The 20,378-nt window shown below is 44.2% G+C and overlaps 1 protein-coding gene across 4 annotated transcripts in view; it reads left to right on the top strand.

Moving 5' to 3' along the window:
- LOC110507323 (protein furry homolog) overlaps positions 1–20,378 on the top strand; it is a 194,706-nt gene that overhangs the window by 7,849 nt on the left and 166,479 nt on the right. For all 4 annotated transcript variants that reach the window (XM_021587244.2, XM_036964702.1, XM_036964701.1 and 1 more), the window contains exon 2: positions 18,526–18,725. In XM_021587244.2, coding sequence (XP_021442919.2) covers positions 18,526–18,725 — 200 coding nt within the window. The remainder of the gene's footprint in view (positions 1–18,525; positions 18,726–20,378) is intronic.

The raw sequence follows: 20,378 nt of genomic DNA, 5'->3' as shown, positions 1-20,378 counted from the left end.
ATTCTCACTACCCTCTGTAGTGCATTATGGTCAGATGCCAAGCAGTTGCCATACCATGCGGTGATGCAATCGGTCAGGATGCTCTCGATGGTGCAGTTGTAGAACCTTTTGAGAATCTTGGGACCCATGCCATATCTTTTCAGTAAACAGTTTTGTTGTGCACTCTTCATGACTGTCTTGGTATGTTTGGACCATGATAGTTAATTGGTGATGTGGACACCAATTCCGCTCAACTACAGCCCCATCGATGTTATTGTGGGCCTGTTCGGCCCGCCTTTTCCTGTAGTCCACGATCAGCTCCTTCACATTGAGGGAGAGGTTGTTGTCCTGGCACCACACTGACAGTTCTCTGACCACCTCTCTATAGGCCGTGTCATCGTTGTTGGTGATCAGGCCTACCACTGTTGTGTCGTCAGCAAATTTAATGATGGTGTTGGAGTCGTGTTTGGCCACGCAGTCGTGGGTGAACAGGGAATACAGGAGGGGACTAAGTACATACCCCTGAGGAGCCCCAGTGTTAAGAATCAGCGTGGCAGACGTTTTGTTTCCTACTCTAACCACCTTGGGGCGGCCTGTCAGGAAGTCCAGGATCCAGTTGCAGAGGAAGGTGTTTAGTCCCAGAGTCCTTCTCTTAGTGATGAGCTTTGTGGGCACTATGGTGTTGAACGCTGAGCTAGAGTCAAGGAACAGCATTCTCACATATGTGTTACTTTTGTCCAGGTGAGAAAGGGCAGTGTGGAATGCGATTGAGATTGCGTCATCTGTGGATCTGTTGGGGCGGTATGCAAATTGGGGTGGGTCTAAGGTGTCCGGGAGGATGCTGTTGATGTGAGCCATAACCTGCCTTCCAAAGCACTTCATGGCTACAGATGTGAGTAACAGGGGTGGTAATAATTTAGGCAGGTTACCTTTGCTTCCTTGGGCACAGGGACTAGGGTGGTCTGCTTGAAACATGTAGGTATTACATACTCGGTCAGGGAGAGGTTGAAAATGTCAGTGAAGTTGACAGTTGGTCCGCACATGCTTTGAGTACACCTCCTGGTAATCCGTCTGGCCCAACGGCTTTGTGAATGTTGACCTGTTTAAAGGTTTTGTTCACATCGGCTACTGAGAGTGTTATCACACAGTCATCCAGAACAGCTGGTGCTCTCGTGCATGCTTCAGTGTTGCTTGCCTCGAAGCGAGCATAAAAGGCATTTAGCTTGTCTTGTAGGCTCGCATCACTGGGCAGCTCGCGTCTGGGTTTCCCTTTGTAGACCATAATAGGTTTCAAGTCCTACCACATTCGACGAGCATCAGAGCCGGTGCAGTAGCATTCAACCTTAATCCTGTATTGACGCTTTGCTTGTTTGATGGTTCATCTGAGGGCATAGCGGGATTTCTAATATGCTTCCGGATAAGTGTCCTGCTCCTTGAATGCAGCAGCTGTAGCCTTTAGCTCGATGTGGATGTTGCCTGTAATCCATGGTTTCTGGTTGGGATATGTATGTACAGTCACTGGGGGGATGTCGTCATCGATGCACTTATTGATGAAACCGATGACTGAGGTGGTGTATTCCTCAATGCCATTGGATGAATCCCAGAACATATTCCAGTCTGTGCTAGCAAAACAGTCATGTAGTGGAGCATCCACGTCATCTGACCACTTCCGTATTGAGCAAGTCACTGGAACTTTCTGCTTTAGTTTTTGCTTGTACGCAGGAATCAGGAGGATAACATTATGGTCAGATTTGCCAAATGGAGGGCGGGGCTGAGCTTTGTATGCATCTCTGTGTGTGGAGTAAAGGTGGTCTAAGATCTTTTTTTCCCTGGTGACATGCCGGTAAAAATTTGGTAAAAGTGATTTAAGTTTGCCTACATTAAAGTCCCATGCCAGTAGGAGGACCGCTTCTGGGTGAGCATTTTTGTCTTTGCATATGGCCTTATAGAGTTGGTTGAGAGCAGTCTGAGTGCCAGCTTCGCTTTGTGGTGGTAAATTGACAGCTACGAATAATAAATATGAGAACTCTCTTGGTAGAGAGTGTGGTCTACAGTAGAGATCGACCGATTAGGATTTTTCAACCCGATACCGATTATTGGAGGACCAAAAAAGCCGATACCGATTAATCGGACGATTTTTATTTATTTATTTGTAATAATGACAATTACAACAATACTGAATGAACACTTATTTTAACTTACTATAATACATCAATAAAATCAATTTAGCCTTAAGTAAATAATGAAACATGTTCAATTTGGTTTAAATAATGCAAAAACAAAGTGTTGGAGAAGAAAGTAAAAGTGCAATATGTGCTATGTCAGAAAGCTAACGTTTCAGTTCCTTGCTCAGAACATGAGAACATATGAAAGCTGGTGGTTCCTTTTAACATGAGTCTTCAATATTCCCAGGTATAAAGTTTTAGGTTGTAGTTATTATAGGACTATTCCCCTCTATACCATTTGTATTTCATTAACCTTTGACTATTGGATGTTCTTATAGGCACTTTATTGCCAGTGTAACAGTATAGCTTCCGTCCCTCTCCTCGCTCCTCCCTGAGCTCAAACCAGGAACACAACGACAAAAGCCACCCTCAAAGCAGCGTTACCCATGCAGAGCAAGGGAAACATCCACTGCAAGGCTCAGAGTGAGTGACGTTTGAAACGCTATTAGTGCGCGCTAACTAGCTAGCCATTTCACTTCGGTTACACCAGCCTCATCTCGGGAGTTGATAGGCTTGTAGTCATAAACAGTGCAATACTTGAGGCACAACGAAGAGCTGCTGGCAAAACGCACGAAAGTGCTGTTTGAATGAATGTTTACGCGCCTGCTTCTGCCTACCACCTCTCAGTCAGATACTTAGACACTCGTATGCTCGTATGCTCAGTCAGATTATATGCAACGCAGGACATGCTAGATAATATCTAGTAATATCATCAACCATGTGTAGTTAACTAGTGATTATGATTGATTATTTTTTATAAGATAAGTTTAATGATAGCTAGCAACTTACCTTGGTGTACTGCATTCGCGTAACAGGCAGTCTCCTTGTGGAGTGCAACGAGAGAGAGGCAGGTCGTTATTGCGTTGGACTAGTTAACTGTAAAGTTGCAAGATTGGATCCCCCAAGCTGACACGGTCAAAATCTGTCGTTCTGCCCGAGGCAGTTAACCCACCGTTCCTAGGCCGTCATTGAAAATAAGAATGTGTTCTTAACTGACTTGCCTAGTTAAATAAAGGTGTAAAAAATCTCTCTCTCTCTATATATACATATATATATATATAAATACAAAAATCGGCCATTCCGATTAATCGGTCGACCTCTAGTCTACAGCTTATCATAAGGTACTCTACCTCAGGCGAGCAATACCTTGAGACTCCTTTAATATTAGACATCGCGCACCAGCTGTTATTGACAAAAAGACACAACCCCACCCCTCGTCTTACCAGAGGTAGCATCTCTGTTCTGCCGGTGCATGGAAAATCCCACTAGCTCTATATTGTCCGTATCTTCATTCAGCCAAGTCTCGGTGAAACATAAGATGTTACAGTTTTTAATGTCCCATTGGTAGGATAATCATAATCGTATAATAGTGCCGGAGGAGATGGCTTCCGTTTTGCAGGAGCCTAACCAATTGTGCTACTGTGTGAGTTTTTTCGTGTTATTTTGTACATAATGTTTCTACAACCATCTCTTATGACAGAAAAGAGCTTCTGGATATCAGGACAGTGATGACTCACCTCGTACTGGACAAAGTTTTTTTTCACCCAACAAGACCCAAATCCCCATCATTCGCATGTTAAAGAGACAGAGATATCGGGGACGTAGGTCGAAGTGCCTTGTAAGGATCCCACGGAGAGTGGGTAATCCGTCTCTACCATCAATCTTATTACAACATACAATCATTGAATAAAAAAATACGATAGAACAATAAAATAAAAAACGATAGAACAGCTGCCTCCGGTAAGACAAGGGCTGGGCGTCTGTGTGCATTTATAAACAACCGGAGCACGGAATCTAATATTAACGAAGTCTCGAGATATTGCTCGCCTGTGGTAAAGTATCTCATGATATAGAGTTTTCATCTATATATTTCGTAGCTGCCTGTTTACCACCACAAACCGATGCTGGCACTAAGAGCGCACTCAATGAGCTGTATAAGGCCATAAGCAAAAAGGAATTTAATGTAGGGAAACTTAAATCCGTTTTCCATCATTTCTACCAGCATTTAAATGTCCAACCAGAGGAAAAAAAACTCTAGACCACCTTCACTCAACACACAGACACGCATACAAAGCTCTCCCTCGCCCAAGTCTGACCATAATTATATCTTCCTGATTCCGGCTTACAACAAAAAATGAAGCAGGAAGGACCAGTGACTCGCTCAATACGGAAGTGGTCAGATGACGCAGATACTAAGCTATGTAATTGTTTTGTTAGCACAGACTGGAATTTGTTCCGGAATTCTTCCAATGGCATTGAGGAATACACCACATCAGTCACTGGCTGCATCAATAAGTACATCGATGACGTCGTCCCCACAGTGACCTTACATACATACCCCAACCTGAAGCCATGGATTACAGGCAACATCCGCAAAAGTGTAGAGGGTAGAGCTGCTGGGTAGATTTGCCATTTTCAAGGAGCTTGAATCGTGCTACACCATCTTTGACGCTCGTCAGATGTGGTTCGGCTTGCAAACTATTACAGTCTCCAAAGGGAAGCACAGCCGCGAGCTGCCCAGTGACCCGAGCCTACTAGATAAGCTAAATTATTCTATGTTCACTTCGAGGCAAGCAACACTGAAGCATGCCTGAGAGCCTCAGCTGTTCTGTACGACTATGTGATCACGCTCTCTGTAGCCAATATGAGTAAGACCTTTAAACAGGTCAAAATTCACAAGGCTGCAGGGCCAGACGGATTACCAGGACGTGTACTCCGAGCATGCGCTGACCAACTGACAAGTATCTTCACTGACATTTTCAACCTGTCTCTGACTGAGTCTGTCATACCAACATGTTTCAAGCAGATTGCCGTAGTTCCTGTGCCCAGGAACACTAAGGTAACTTGCCTAAATGACTACTGACCCGTAGCACGCACGTCTGTAGCCATTAAGTGCTTTGAAAGGCTGGTCATGGGTAATATCAAAACCATTTTCCCAGAAACCTTAGACCAACACCAATTTGCATATCACACTAACAGATGCACAGATGACGCAATCTCTATTGCACTCCACACTGCACTTTCTCACTTGGACAAAAGGAATAACTATGTGAGAATGCTATTCATTGACTCCAGCTCAGTGTTCAACACCAGAGTGTCCTCAAAGCTCATCACTAAGCTAAGGACTCTGGGACTAAACACCTCCCTCTGCAACTGGATCCTGGACTTCCTGACGGGCTGTCCCCAGATGGTAAGGGTAGGTATCAACACATCTGTCACGCTGATCCTTAACACTGGGGCCCCTCAGGGGTGCGTGCTCAGTCCCCTCCTGTTCTCCCTGTTCACCCATGACTGCATGGTCAGGAAAGACTCCAACACCCTCATTAAGTTTTCCAATGACACAACAGTGGTAGGCCTGATCATCGATAACGATGAGACAGCCTATAGGGAGATGGTCAGAGACCTAGCCGTGTGGTGCCAGGATAACAACCTCTCCCTCAACGTGATCAAGACAAAGGAGATTATTTTGGACTACAGGAAAAGGAGGGCCGAGTACACCCCCATTCTCATCAACGGGGCTGTAGTGGAGCAGGTTGAGAGCTTCAAGTTCCTTGGTGTCCACATCACCAATGGTGACATGGTGAAGAGACCAGACGAGGGATCAGTGGTTAAGGGTAAATATAATACTTTACTGAGAATGGTAACGGAAGGATAACAGTAACACTGGGAAAACAACAAACACTAAGTCTCGAAAACTCACTTAGGAGACAAACGCACAAAACATACCATTCAAACTTCAGCAAAGGACAACAGAAAACACACCTCTTTTAACAGGGAAATCATAATGAGTAAATAGGACACACCTGTGTGTCGTCCGTGTCTCTAGGATGGTCTCTGTCGCCCTCTGGTGGAACCATGACACCAACAAACTAGAATGGTCCAAACGCATCAAGACAGTCGTGAAGAGGGCACGACAAAGCCTATTCTCCCTCAGGAGACTGAAAAGATTTGGCATGGGTCCTCAGATCCTCAAAAGGTTCTACAGCTGCACCATCAAGAGCATCCTGACTGGTTGCATCACTGCCTGGTATGGCAACTGCTCAGCCTCCTACCGCAAGGCATTACAGAGGGTAGTGCGTACGGCCCAGTACATCCCTGGGACCGAGCTTCCTGCCATCCAGGACCTCTATACCAGGCGGTGTCAGAGGAAGGCCCTAAAAATGGTCAAAGACTCCAGTCACCCTAGTAATAGACTGTTCTCTCTGCTACCTCACGGCAAGTGGTACTTAACGTTAGCTAGCTAACAAGCTAGAAACTAACCAAAACATTGTTTAGAAAGTTGCTTGTAGTTGCCTGATTTGCTAGATTGACATATACTAAATAGATTTTTAAATGGTTGGGTGTTAAATTATTGGTGTTAAAATACACCCATTATGCTATTTTGGACTACTTTTTCCTAACGACAACAAGAAGTTTGATGTTGGAGAACAATAGAATGTTCATGATGTCAATGCGACAACTGTCTCCAGACATGTCGATAGACGTATTATTAACTAGCCTATAATCTTGAAATCTTTGGTTGTTCAGTACACTACCGTGCTCACTCTGTTGAGAACATGTCCTCACATGTGAATCCTTAAAGAGATGGTTGGGGCTAAGGCTCTCCATTAGGTTTACCAACACATTCAAAGGCCATTTTCTCAAAAGTGGGGTTACAAGTTCATCAACTTTCAAAGCAGAATTACTTTCCCATTGTTCCTCAACTGTGGTGTATGATATACCATGTTCTAGAGTCTCTACATTTATTCAATGTAAAAAACACAATTTCAAATTTTGCTAACTAAGATCGAATCTGTCGGTCACATAGGGAGACTGTTTAGTGCCAAAAATAAGGGGTTAAATAAATGTCTGAAAAATAACAAATGTTTCCTATCTTTCTTATATCACTTCAGAACATACTTCCTTTGACCTTTTTGGGGGACTATCTGTTGTTCGATGTAGTGCATCTGTTATTCAAAGGGCTTAAACTCTTATATTTCAACATGTGAACAATTCATAAACACTTATAGTAATTTATAAAGCATTTATGAGCATTCATAGCATGTATAATGGCTTGTTCACTATATAATGGCTTGTTCATAGTGTAAACTCTTGTGACAGCATCCCAACCAAAAAAAAACTGTTTCTCGTACAATCAATGGTTTAGAAATGCAAATGCTTTATAGCCTAAATATTGATTGTTGATAAGGGTCCATGGAGAATATTTTTGTTTATTTTTTTAATGCTTTACTTGGACAGATTAAAAATAGGAGGGACAGTAAGATGATACATTTTATTGACATTTAACCCACTCAACCACACAGCCACACTGTAAGAAATTATTCTGAGGTGAATTGGAATTGGCAAAAAATGACAACCAGCATATACATAATAAAAATGTATGTAAGTCGTGCAGAGCCCGTGGTCTAGTGGTAAAGCACCCAGTTTAGACAGGTCACCTCTCTCCCCACCAAAGACCAGGGTTAAATTCCCCGCTCCAACCCTTCAAGAACTACAGACTCAGCAATGATCCAAGATGGTGTAGCAGTGAGACGTCTGTCTTTGTCTTATCTTGTCCCATGTATATATCTTTTTCTATATTTTTCTTCGCATTCTTTTTAATATTTTTCCTAAACCTCAACTTCAAAATACTCTCCTGCAACCCTCCTCACCCTATGTGGTGTGGATCTGTTTTTTTCTAAAGTATTTCTACTTACACCGGAACTGTAATCCCTCAACTGAAGATAGCTAGCTAACTAGCTACCAGCTATCAGTCAGCTAACCACTGCTAGCGGTCATCAGCTAACCTTTAGCTCGGAAAGCTCACGCCAATTCATACAACGCGTTTCAAACCAGAGCATTCCGGACCTATTTTTCTCTCCATATCCCCGGATTCCTACCGCAAACTCTGAACCTTTTCATCTGGACCATCGCAGCTAGCTAACCGCAACCCGGGTTGACTACTCTTGGCTTACGTTTCCGTCCTGGAGCAAGCACCAATTAGCCTGGAGCTTGCCCATGCTAGGCCAATCTCCTGGCGAGTGCTCCTGGGCTACTCCTGAAGCCTACTCCTCGACTACAATATCCGGACCCCTTCTACTGCCGGCACGGGGCACGGAACCCCGTCGATCCTTCTTGACTGGAATACCGACATAATCTGCCCAAGGATTCCAACAGGCCCCTCAGGCGCAACGTCCCCTGAAAGCCCATTCTGCTAACCGCGGCCTGATAGCTATCTAGAGCATATTGGACTGTTAACTGACCAGTTTCTTGGACCACTATACCCGTTTTGCCAATTGGACTTGGACCCCTCTGCTACTATTAATTCCACGACTGGTCTATCGACGTCACCGCACGAGGAGGCAAAAACGGACTTTCCCCCATCGCGGCGTCCCTCTAAGGCCCTTCTGCTAACTTGCTAGCCCCGGCCTGCTAACTGATAGCTTGCTAGCCCCGGCCTGCTAACTCTCTGAATCGCCGTGTCCCCAGCCAGCCCAACCACTCACTGGACCCAATTCACTTGGCTGCGCATGCCTCTCCCTAATATCAATATTCCTTGTCCATTACTGTCCTGGTTAGTGATTACTGTCTTATTTCACTGTAGAGCCTCTAGCCCTGCTCAATATGCCTTAACCATGTTGTTCCACCTCCCACATATGCGATGACATCACCTGGTTTAAACGTCTCTAGAGACTATATCTCTCTCATCATTACTCTATGCCTAGGTTTACCTCCAATGTACTCTCTTCCTACCATACCTTTGTCTGTGCATTATGCCATGAATCTATCTATCGTGCCCAGAAACCTGCTCCTTTTACTCTCTGTTCCGAACGTGCTAGACAGCCAGTTCTTATAGCCTTTAGCCGTAAACTTCTCCTACTTCTCCTCTGTTCCTCTGGTGATGTAGAGGTCAACCCAGGACCTGCAGTGCCTAGCTCCACTCCCACTCCCCAGGTGCTTTCATTTGTTGACTTTTGTAACCGTAAAAGCCTTGGTTTCATGCATGTTAACATTAGAAGCCTACTCCCTAAGTTTGCTTTATTCACTGCTTTAGGGCATTCTGCCAACCCAGATGTCTTAGCCGTGTCTGAATCCTGGCTTAAGAAAACCACCTAAAACCCTGAACTTTCCATCCCTAACTATAAAATTTTCTGCCAAGATAGAACTGCCAAAGGGGGCGGTGCTTCATCTACTGCAGAGAAAGCCTGCAGAGGTCTGTCTTACTATCCAGGACTGTACCAAAAAAATTGAGGTTCTACTTCTAAAAACTCACCATTCCAGAAACAAGTCTCTCACCGTTGCCGCTTGCTATAGACCACCCTCTGCCCCCAGCTGTGCCCTGGACACCGTATGTGAATTGATTGCCCCCATCTGTCTTCTGAGCTCGTGCTGCTAGGTGACCTAATCTGGGACATGCTTAACACCCCGGCCATCCTACAATCTAAACTTGATGCCCTCAATCTCACACAAATGATCAATGAACCTACCAGGTACCACCCCAAAGCCGTAAACACGGGCACCCTCATAGATATCATGCTAACTAACTCACCCTCCAAATACACCTCTGCTGTTTTCAACCAAGATCTCAGTGATCACTGCCTCATTGCCTGCATCCGTAATGGGTCTGCGGTCAAACTATCACCCCTCATCACTGTCAAACGCTCCCTAAAACACTTCAGTGGACAGGCCTTTCTAATCGACCTGGCCCGAGGTATCCTGGAATGACATTGACCTCATCCCGTCAGTAGATGATGCCTGGTTATTCTTTAAAAGTGCCTTTCTCACCATCTTAAATAAGCATGCTCCATTACAAAAAATGTATAACCAGTAATAGATATAGCCCTTGGTTCACTTCAGACCTGTCTGCCCTTGACTAGCACAAAAACATCCTGTGGCATTCTGCATTAGCATTGAATAGCCCCCGTGATATGCAACTTTTCAGGGAAGTTAGGAACCAATATACACAGGCAGTTAGGAAAGCTAAGGCTAGCTTTTTCAAACAGAAATTTGCATCCTGTAGTACAAACTCAAAGTTGCCCACTGCACTGATGCTAGGAAACACTGTCACTACCGATAAATCCACAATAATTGAGAATTTCAAGAAGCATTTTTCTACGGCTGGCCATGCTTTCCACCTGGCTACCCCTACCCCGGTCAACAGCCCTGCGCTCCCCACAGCAACTCGCCCAAACCTCCCCCACTTCTCCTTCACCCAAATCGAGATAGCCGATGCTCTGAAAGAGCTGATAAATCTGGACCTCTACAAATCAGCCGGGCTAGACAATCTGGACCCTCTCTTTCTAAAATCATCTGCCAAAATTGTTGCAACTCCTATTACTAGCCTGTTCAACCTTTCTTTTGTTTCGTCTGAGATTCCCATTGATTGGAAAGCTGCCGCGGTCATCCCCCTCTTCAAAGGGGGAGACACTCTAGACCCAAACTGATACAGACCTATATCTATTCTACCCTGCCTTTTTAAAGTCTTTGAAAGCCAAGTTAACAAACAGATTACCGACCACTTCGAATCTCACCGTACCTTCTCCGCTATGCAATCTGGTTTCAGAGCTGGTCATGGGTGCACCTCAGCCACGCTCAAGGTCCTAAACGATATCATAGCCGTCATCGATAAGACACCTTACTATGCAGCCGTTTTCATTGACCTGGCTAAGGCTTTCGACTCTGTCAATCACAACATTCTTATTGGCAGACTAAAAAGCCTTGGTTTCTCAAATGACTGCCTCGCCTGGTTCACCAACTACATCTCAGACAGAGTTCAGTGTGTCAAATCGGAGGGCCTGTTGTCCGGACCTCTGGCAGTCTCTATGGGGGTGCCACATCGTTCAATCCTCAGGCCGACTCACTTCTCTGTATACATCAATGATGTCGCTCTCGCTGCTGGTGATTCTTTGATCCACCCCTACGCAGATGACACCATTCTGTATACCTCTGGCCCTTCTTTGGACACTGTGTTACCTTATCCACCAGATGAGTTTCAATGCCATCTCCTTCCGGGGCCTCCAACTGCTCTTAAATGCAAGTAAAACTAAATGCGTGCTCTTCAACCTTTCGCTTCCCGCACCTGCCCGCCCGTCCAGCATCACTACTCTGGACGGTTCTGACTTAGAATATGTGGACAACTACAAATACCTAGGTGTCTGGTTAGACTGTAAACTCTCCTTCCAAAGTCACATTTAACATCTCCAATCCAAAATTAAATCTAGAATCGGCTTCCTATTTCGCAACAAAGCATCCTTCACTCATGTTGTTAAACTGACCATCCAACCAATCCTCGACTTCGCCGATGTCATTTACAAAATAGCCTCCAACACTCTACTCAACAAATTGGATGCAGTCTATCACAGTGCCATCCGTTTTGTCACCAAAGCCCCATATACTACCCACCACTGCGACCTGTATGCTCTCGTTGGCTGGTCCTCGCTTCATACTCGTCGCCAAACCCACTGGCTACAGGTTATCTACAAGTCTCTGCTAGGTAAAGCCCCACCTTATCTCAGCTCACTGGTCACCATTGCAGCACCCACGCGTAGCATGCACTCCAGCCGGTATATTTCACTGGTCACCCCCAAAGCCAATTCTTCCTTTGGCCGCCTCTCCTTCCAGTTCTCTGCTGCCATGACTGGAACGAACTGCAAAAATCACTGAAGCTGGAGACTCATATCTCCCTCACTAGCTTTAAGAACCAGCTGTCAGAACAGCTCACAGATCACTGCACCTGCACATAGCTCATCTGTAAATAGCCCATCCAATCGACCTTATCCCCATACTGTTTTTATTTATTTATCCATCTTGCTCCTTTGCACCCCAGTATCTCTACTTGCACATTCATCTTCTGCACATCCTACCATTCCAGTGTTTAATTGCTATATTGTATTTACTTTGCCACCATGGCCTATTAATTGCCTTACCTCTCTTATCCTACCTCATTTGCACATGATGTATATAGATTTTTCTACTGTATTATTGATTGTATGTTTGTTTATTCCATGTGTAACTCTGTGTTGTTGCATGTGTCGAACTGCTTTGCTTTATCTTGGCCAGGTCGCAATTGCAAACGAGAACTTGTTCTCAACTAGCCTACCTGGTTGTATCAAGGTCAAATAAAAAATAAAAAATTCTGTATCTCCTGTCATTTCATAACTGTGTCAAAATACCCCCCAAATATCTTACAAAATATGTATGCAAGTCAGTTCAATGATTTGTTAATTTAGTTTTACCAAAATAATGTAAATCCAGCCTAATATGTTGCTCAAAATGTAAGTATCTTTCATGAAGAGAGAGACAATAGTGATTGAACTCATTGTCAGTTTTTGGTTTTAATCTCCTTGCATTTCCTATCTCACCACATGGCTCTGTTTTTAGAAGATTGTGGGTACTTCAACATTTTTAGTCGACTATGATTCTTTCACACAATGTTTCTTTCATATGCATGTTTGAAGAAATCAAAGTATATTTCTATATTGCTATTAATCTTGTTGTGCAATGAGGTGCAATGATTTATGATGAACGAATATCAAAACCATCAGACAAATTGATGTTCAATGAGGACAGCACTCATTCCATACATTCATGATTGTCAATGGATTTTAGGGACGAGAAAGTGGGTAGTCGTAAATGGTGGCGAAAAGTGAGGACTAATTGGAGAAAATGGTGAAGGATGAATTGGGTTAAGTGGAATTGGTCAGAGTGACCAGGAACATTATGATGTTGATTTTGTGTGTATCAAAGAGCAAAAGGAGAACGCTCTGTGGCTCTGCAAGATGTCGACATATGATGTTGACAGCTATGATTTTCAGAGTAGGGCACCGGTTAAAGGTGTCATCTCTGATGTCTCGTTGGACATAGAGCCTGTGTGGTTTAGGGATAACATTCCGGGAGTGGTAGACTCACATCGCTTGAATTTAATGATAGATGGAAAGAAGGAGCAAAGCCAATTGGTTTTACTGTTGTTTGATGAAGTGGTTCTCCCAACTTATGTAATACTTGGATATATGAGTTATGAGGTGAGACCGTATGTCCAAACCATATATATATATATATATATATATATATATATATATATATATATATATATATACACATTTATTTATTTATTTATTTATTTTTACTACCCCGTACAGTATGTAGCGGCAATACACCATATGAGTGCCAATAAACCTCAAAGAAGAAGAAGGTGATTGTCAATGGATGGCACAACATTAAGGAGAAAAGCTACAAAATATGATGGATGTCAACTGTAAGATAGTGGACAGGGAAAAAAAGGAGGAAAGTGGAACCTATTATGAGTAAATATGGAGTGGGGGAATGCACAACCCTTCTAGAAGATCTGATGAAGGGGAAGATAGGTGCCGGGATGACCGCCGAGAAGAAGCTGAGTGCAGAGGGAAGCGGTGTGGTGAGGAAGGTTGGAGTCGAGTGCAAAAAGACAGATACATGCTCCAGTAGCTTAGTGATGGAACCTGACGAGAGTGAGGATGAAGTACCTGTAGGGGCAGGTGCAGTGAGGACCATCGAGTTTGAGCCTCATCCCGATGATGACAAGAATGAATCTGGCCCAGTGGGAGTGAGATTTATTGGAGAGAATGGATCCTTGTATTCTGGCTGATTCATATGTGATGTCAGGTTGGGTGGAGAAGAGGTTGAGGACTGTTGAGTCGGTGAAAGTAACTCGAAGTCGACTCGTGATGATGTGTTGTGTTTCTTCCGTCCAGAAAAGTGCTCCGGGTGCTGTGGACTACTCGACTAGGGACAAGAACTGTGACTTGCTTTGCTCATAGGAGCAGGGCGCCATTGAATGGAGTGATAATGGGGGTGTTATTAAGTGTTTAGGAGGATCAGCTGAAATAGAACTCTGAACAGCTGAAATAGACCCGGTGGAGAGCGTGGTGAAACGAGAAGACATTGTCTGATGCAGTCTTTCCCTGACAAGGTCAAGTTAGGATGTTCAGTTATTCCATGAGAGCTTTTGTTCTGAAAATACTAAGCTTTTTTAGGTGCCAAGCTTATGGTCATGTTGCAGCAGTGTGTAGGAGGGAGATTCCTAGATGTGAGAAGTGTGAAGGAGGGCATGAGACGAAGGAATGTGTAATATCGGTAGAGAAAGTTGTGTGTGTTAGCAGCGGGGGGTGCCCATGGGGCTGGAGATTGGAGGTGTCTAGTGAGAGAAAGGCAGGTTGAGATTGCCAGGGTCGGAGTAGTACAGACAGTGTCGTATGCTGAAGCAGTGAGAAGAGTGGTAGAGGAAGATTGGGTACATGGTGAGGGATCCTGAAATGATTCTTGTGAGTAAGCAGAGACCTATAGAGAGGGCTGGGAATAGTATGTGCTTCAGTAAGATGGGTTTCATAGCATTCATAGCCATGTTTGTCAACTGTACTGCAGAAATGGAATGTCACAGGAAATAGAGGTTGTGGTGGCAGCTGCAGAGAAGTACTTGGGATTGCGAGGTTTTACTGCAGAAGAGTTGCGGGGGGTGTAGAGTGGTAATGTTTTGTCCTTCCAGACCATTGGCCTGGAGTAAGATTAGATAGGGTTAAATAGTGGAATGGGGTGGTATTTTATATTACTATAATGGATTGTACAGTAGGTGGCGTAAATACACCAATAGGTGTAGTCTGCCGTTAAGCCTAGAAGAAGAACAACAACAACAATGTCAATGGAAGAGGCAAGTGCCGAATCCTCAGTTCTTGCAGTTCAACCTCCAATTACTGCTGGTGGTTTGAACACTGTGCTTGACAATGCCTGCCAAATAACATATAATGGCAAATGATCAAGTAAATAGAACAATGTTAAACATTTAGACACTTCTGAAAATGTGATCTAATTCTGCACTAGACAGGACTAAAAACATAATAATGGTGTTTAGAAGCTTTAGAGAGAGGAAACGACACCAAAAGAGAAGGTATCTAATTCTGCACTAAACAGGACTAGTGTTTTCAACCTTTTCTGTTAATACTCCCAGTCCCTGACAAGGTGCTGCACAATACTTGAGTAAGTGGTGTTCCAACACACAATGTTTCAAAACGTCTCAGAATGATGTGGTTTAATATTTAAGGTTAAGGTTCCATCTCCTTTAAGTTGGTGGCAGCCCAGTTTCCACTAGTTTTTGTGTTACAACAATGTAATTCATGTTTCCGAGAGTGTATTCTGGGGTTGAAATCATACTTTATGTCAGAGTGAGAGTGTTACAAAGTAGCAAAAGCACATTGAGGTCAACGTTGGGATCAAGGTTGAGATAATGTTGTGTGGTGATTGTGTTTTCTGGGAGTCTTCATCAGCCTGAGGCCATGGAGAAGGCTTTTGTAGCCAACTAGAGAGTCTGGGATTTGATATGTGACTGATCTGCTTTAATGGCCCCTGATACTAACAATAAACACTGTGTAGTAAGGCTGCCACTGCTAGCTAACTGTCCACTCTTATCTATCACACACACAGGCACACACACACACACACACACACACACACACACACACACACACAATTTTATCCAGCAGATATACCCCAGTTCACTGACCTAGAAGTATAATTCTGGGTTGAGGTAATCCATGCTAAGGGAACATTTCACACCCCTATTAGGCGTTAGCACACGGCTCTTTGGCTATTTCTAGCAACATTTTCTGTTTAAGGGGAGTTGAAGTGAAACAGTGAAACTGTGAGGTAAAGTCAAACGAATGTGTCAGTTGTTTATGTGTTTTATGGGCCGGGCCAAGCCGTCAGTGATTAAACTCAGGCCTGTATCACAGCGTTGGCTGAATGACGGTCACATGTAAGAGATTTCTTTCCTCAGAGGGCAATGACATCTTGAATAGCAGATGAAAACACCAGCTGCTAGCAGCTAGCTGGTAGCAGTTTTAATTTCCCTAGCCAGCCACAGATGAGGTCAGATCAGCTGGCTAATGCAGTGGAGCATTGGAAGAGAAATGCTCCAGCTTGTTATCCTCTCCTCTACTCTCTGCTGGAGTTATTTTCTCCCTGCCGGGAACTTTTCAATAAAAGCACAAAAAACAGAAAGTGGAGGCACTGAATCAAATATTAAATGCTGCAGCAAATGCATGGCTTGTCCTCCCACGGTATCCAGTGGGCAAAATTTGGCATATGATGTATAGATATCTTTTTCATGACAACATCAAAATGTACTACGAACGACGTCATATTTTGGTTATTATCTTGTCAGTTACAACTAGATTAAAATGTATTTTTCTTGTTGCTGAAAAAACGTTAATGCAAAAATACTAGCGAAACGCATAGCATTACCAGGTATTGTTCATCCTGATCAGACAGGTTTTTTACATGGACGATACATTGGAGATAATATACTACAACTGCTAGAAATAATAGAACACCATGAAACATCTAAGAAGCCAGGCCTAGTTTTTCTAGCAGATTTTGAAAAGGCCTTTGATGAAGTAAGACTGGATTATATTTAGAAATTCATGGAATTTTTTATTTCAGTGAGTCTCTTATAAAATGGGTAAAGGTATTGTATAGTAACGCCAGGTGTAAAATAGTAAATAGAGGCTACTTCTCAGAGTTTTGAATTGTCAAGAGGAGTTAAACAAGGGTGTCCACTGTCACCATATCTATTCGTTATGGCCATTGAAATGCTAGCTATTAAAATCAGATCAATACCCCAAAATGGAGGAGGGTGACAGCGGGAGAAGGTAGGGAACTGGTCTGTCTGCCCAACATAAAGGGTCAAAATTGGCAGATGAATAAAAAAATAATTCAAAAGAAAGTATACCAGTTTCATTTGAGGACCAGGATGTTAACAGCTGTGCCATACAGATTGCAAAAGAGTTGGGAAAAGATTTTTGATGTACCGATTCCATGGTACAGGGTGTATGAGTAGATATATAAAACAAAGTGTATTTCAGAAAAAAAAATGTACAGAATTCTTGTCATCAACAAGATGTTAAGTATTTGGGGCATACAATCATCGCAGCTCTGCAGATTTTGTTGTGAGGATACATAATCAATAGACCATTTGTTTTGGTATTGCCCTCAACCTGTTTCTGGTCTCAGGTTCAGGAATGGCTGAAAAAGCATAACATTAATCTAAAATTGACCATAAAAATAGCATTGTTGGGAGATCTGGAGAGACCTGGTCAGTCAATTACTAATATACTAATACTCTTAGTAAAAGTATTAGGTGCAGGTGTTTGTACGCGTGTACACATGCATATACAGACACTTGCATTTAAACTCACACATGTGCACAACATACACGGACACACACACATACTGTACATCCACACATGTAAATAGTGCCATACACTCAAACGTATTCAGTTGGGCTTGCTGTTATTATTTTTGTTGTCCTTGTTGTCTTTTGTTTTTGCATTGTTTTCTGTTTTCATTTGTTTTTCTCTTTTCGTCATTTAGTTGGTTGTTGGTGCATTGGTGGGACGGTGACTTGGGGGGGGGGGGGGGGGGATCTTGGATGGTTGAGGGGCAGCTCTCGGGGAACTGTGGGGGGGACTTCGGAGGGCTTGTGGCATGGCGGTTGGTAGCTTGTGCCGGTGGCATTGACCCTGGTTGCTTCTGTGGGTCGCCCTGTATGGGAGTCTGTTAGCCAGCAGCATACCACCCTGCATACCACTGCTGGCTTGCTTCTGAAGCTAAGCAGGGTTGGTCCTGGTCAGTACCTGGATGAGAGACCAGATGCTGCTGGAAGTGGTGTTGGAGGGCCAGTAGGAGGCACTCTTTCCTCTGGTCTAAAAAAAATATCCCAATGCCCCAGGGCAGTGATTGGGGACATTGCCCTGTGTAGGGTGCCGTCTTTCGAATGGGGCGTTAAACTGGTGTCCTGACTCTCTGAGATCATTAAAGATCACATGGCACTTATCGTAAGAGTAGGGGTGTTAACCCCAGTGTCCTGGCTAAATTCCCAATCTGACCCTCAAACCATCACGGTCACCTAATAATCCCCAGTTTACAATTGGCTCATTCATCCCCCTCCTCTCCCCTGTAACTATTCCCCAGGTCGTTGCTGCAAATGAGAACGTGTTCTCAATCAACTTACCCGGTAAAATAACGGATAAATAAAAGTTAGATGACTGAATGTAATGTAAATGTTGAGTGGCTTCACTGCAAGTACTGTAGAATGGACGTTTTAATATTCAATAAAAAATAAAAGAAATTGAAAAAAATAGAATAAAAATAAAATAGACATAAAAGTCAACAAAACCTGATACAACCTGACTAAAACGTCCTAAACGACGGAGTACACTACTAGCAACAGTACATTGCTGCTCTTACACAATTACAGGTAGAATATGTCAAATGTACGTAATTTCCTAACCTGTGTGTTGTGTTGTGTCCCCAGCGTCTCCAGTGGGAACCGGATACAGTAAGCCACCCATACCTCCAGTGTTGAGTCCCCAAGGAGACAAGGGTCCTCCGGCCATGATGCCCATTAGCATCGACCCGGAGAGCCGGCCTGGGGAGTATGTCCTCAAGAGCCTGTTCGTAAACTTCACCACGCTGTCCGAGCGCAAGATACGCATCATCATGGCTGAGCCGCTGGTGAGTCAACCTGTTTGCCCTGTATATCTATCTGTTTGTCTGTCCATCTGTCCATCCGTGTCTGTCTGTGTCCATCTGTCCTTCCATGTGCCACAGCTGTAAACCAGGCGCTGTTAAAGCTACAGTCTAACTTTGTTGCCTTACAAAAGTTTGGAAACACCTACTAATTCAAATCAAATCCAATTTTATTCGTCACATGCGCCGAATACAACCGTACCGTGAAATGCTCACTTCAAGCCCTTAACCAACAATGCAGTTCAAGAAATAGTTAATAAAATATTAACTAAATAAATAAAAGTATTTTTTCAAAAAGTTAAACAAGAAATTTAAATAACAATAACGAGGCTATATACAGGAGGTACTGTACCAAGTCAATGTGCGTGGGTGTGTCATGTATTGTCATGTTGTGTCTTTCTGTCCTTTCCTTTCACCCTGTCTCCCTCTGCTGGTCGTTGTTAGGTTACCTTTTCTCCCCCGCTTTCCCCCAGCTGTTCCTTGTCTCCTCTAACTACCCATTCACCCCGTTTCCCACCTGTTCCCTTTTTCCCTCTGATTAGGTCCCTATATCTCTCTCTGTTTCTGTTCCTGTCCTTGTCGGATTCTTGTTTGTTGTGTTTCATGCCTGAGCCAGACTATCGTCATGTTTGCTGTAACCTTGTCCTGTCCTGTCGGAATCTGCCGGTCTATCTGAGCCTACCTATGTTTGGTTATTAAAGAAGCTCTGTTTAAGTTAGTTCGCTTTTGGGTCCTCATTCACTCACCATAACAGAAGAATCCGACCAAGAATGGACCCAGCGACTTCGGATCCTCTCCACTCAGCCGTCGGGATCCAGGGAGCGATGCTAGGCAGACACGAGCAGGAAGTGTCTGCTGCTCGACATGCCGTTGAGACCCTGGCCACCCAAGTCTCCAACCTCACAGAACAGGTTCACCATCTCCGCCTCGATCCACCGGCCACTTCCAGGGCTTTCGAATCTCCGGAGCCCAGAATCAATAACCCGCCGTGTTACTCTGGGGAGCCCACTGAATGCCGCTCGTTCCTCACCCAGTGTGATATTGTGTTTTCTCTCCAGCCCAACACTTACTCCAGGAGCACTGCTCGTGTCGCCTACGTCATATCTCTCCTTATTGGACGGGCTCGTGAGTGGGGCACGGCAATCTGGGAGGCAAGGGCTGAGTGTACTAACCAGTATCAGGACTTTAAGGAGGAGATGATACGGGTTTTTGATCGATCTGTTTTTGGGGAGGAGGCTTCCAGGGCCCTGTCTTCCCTATGTCAAGGCAATCGATCCATAACAGACTACTCTATTGAGTTTCGCACTCTTGCTGTCTCCAGTGGCTGGAACGAGCCGGCCTTGCTCGCTCGTCTTCTGGAGGGTTTCCGTGCAGAGGTAAAGGATGAGATTCTCTCCCGGGAGGTTCCTTCCAGCGTGGATTCCTTGATTGAACTCGCTATTCGCATTGAGCGACGGGTTGATCTTCGTCACCGAGCTCGTGGAAAGGAGCTCGCGCTCTCCGTCGCCTCCCTCTCCGCATCACTACCATCTTCCTCTGCCGGCTCGGGTGCTGAGCCCATGCAGCTGGGAGGTATCCGCATCTCGACTAAGGAGAGGGAACGGAGAATCACCAACCGCCTCTGTCTCTATTGCGGTT

Source organism: Oncorhynchus mykiss, chromosome 27, assembly GCF_013265735.2.
Source record: "Oncorhynchus mykiss isolate Arlee chromosome 27, USDA_OmykA_1.1, whole genome shotgun sequence".
NCBI lineage: Eukaryota > Metazoa > Chordata > Actinopteri > Salmoniformes > Salmonidae > Oncorhynchus > Oncorhynchus mykiss.
Note: the sequence above shows the minus strand (reverse complement) of the source record. Positions and strands in the feature narration are given on the sequence as shown.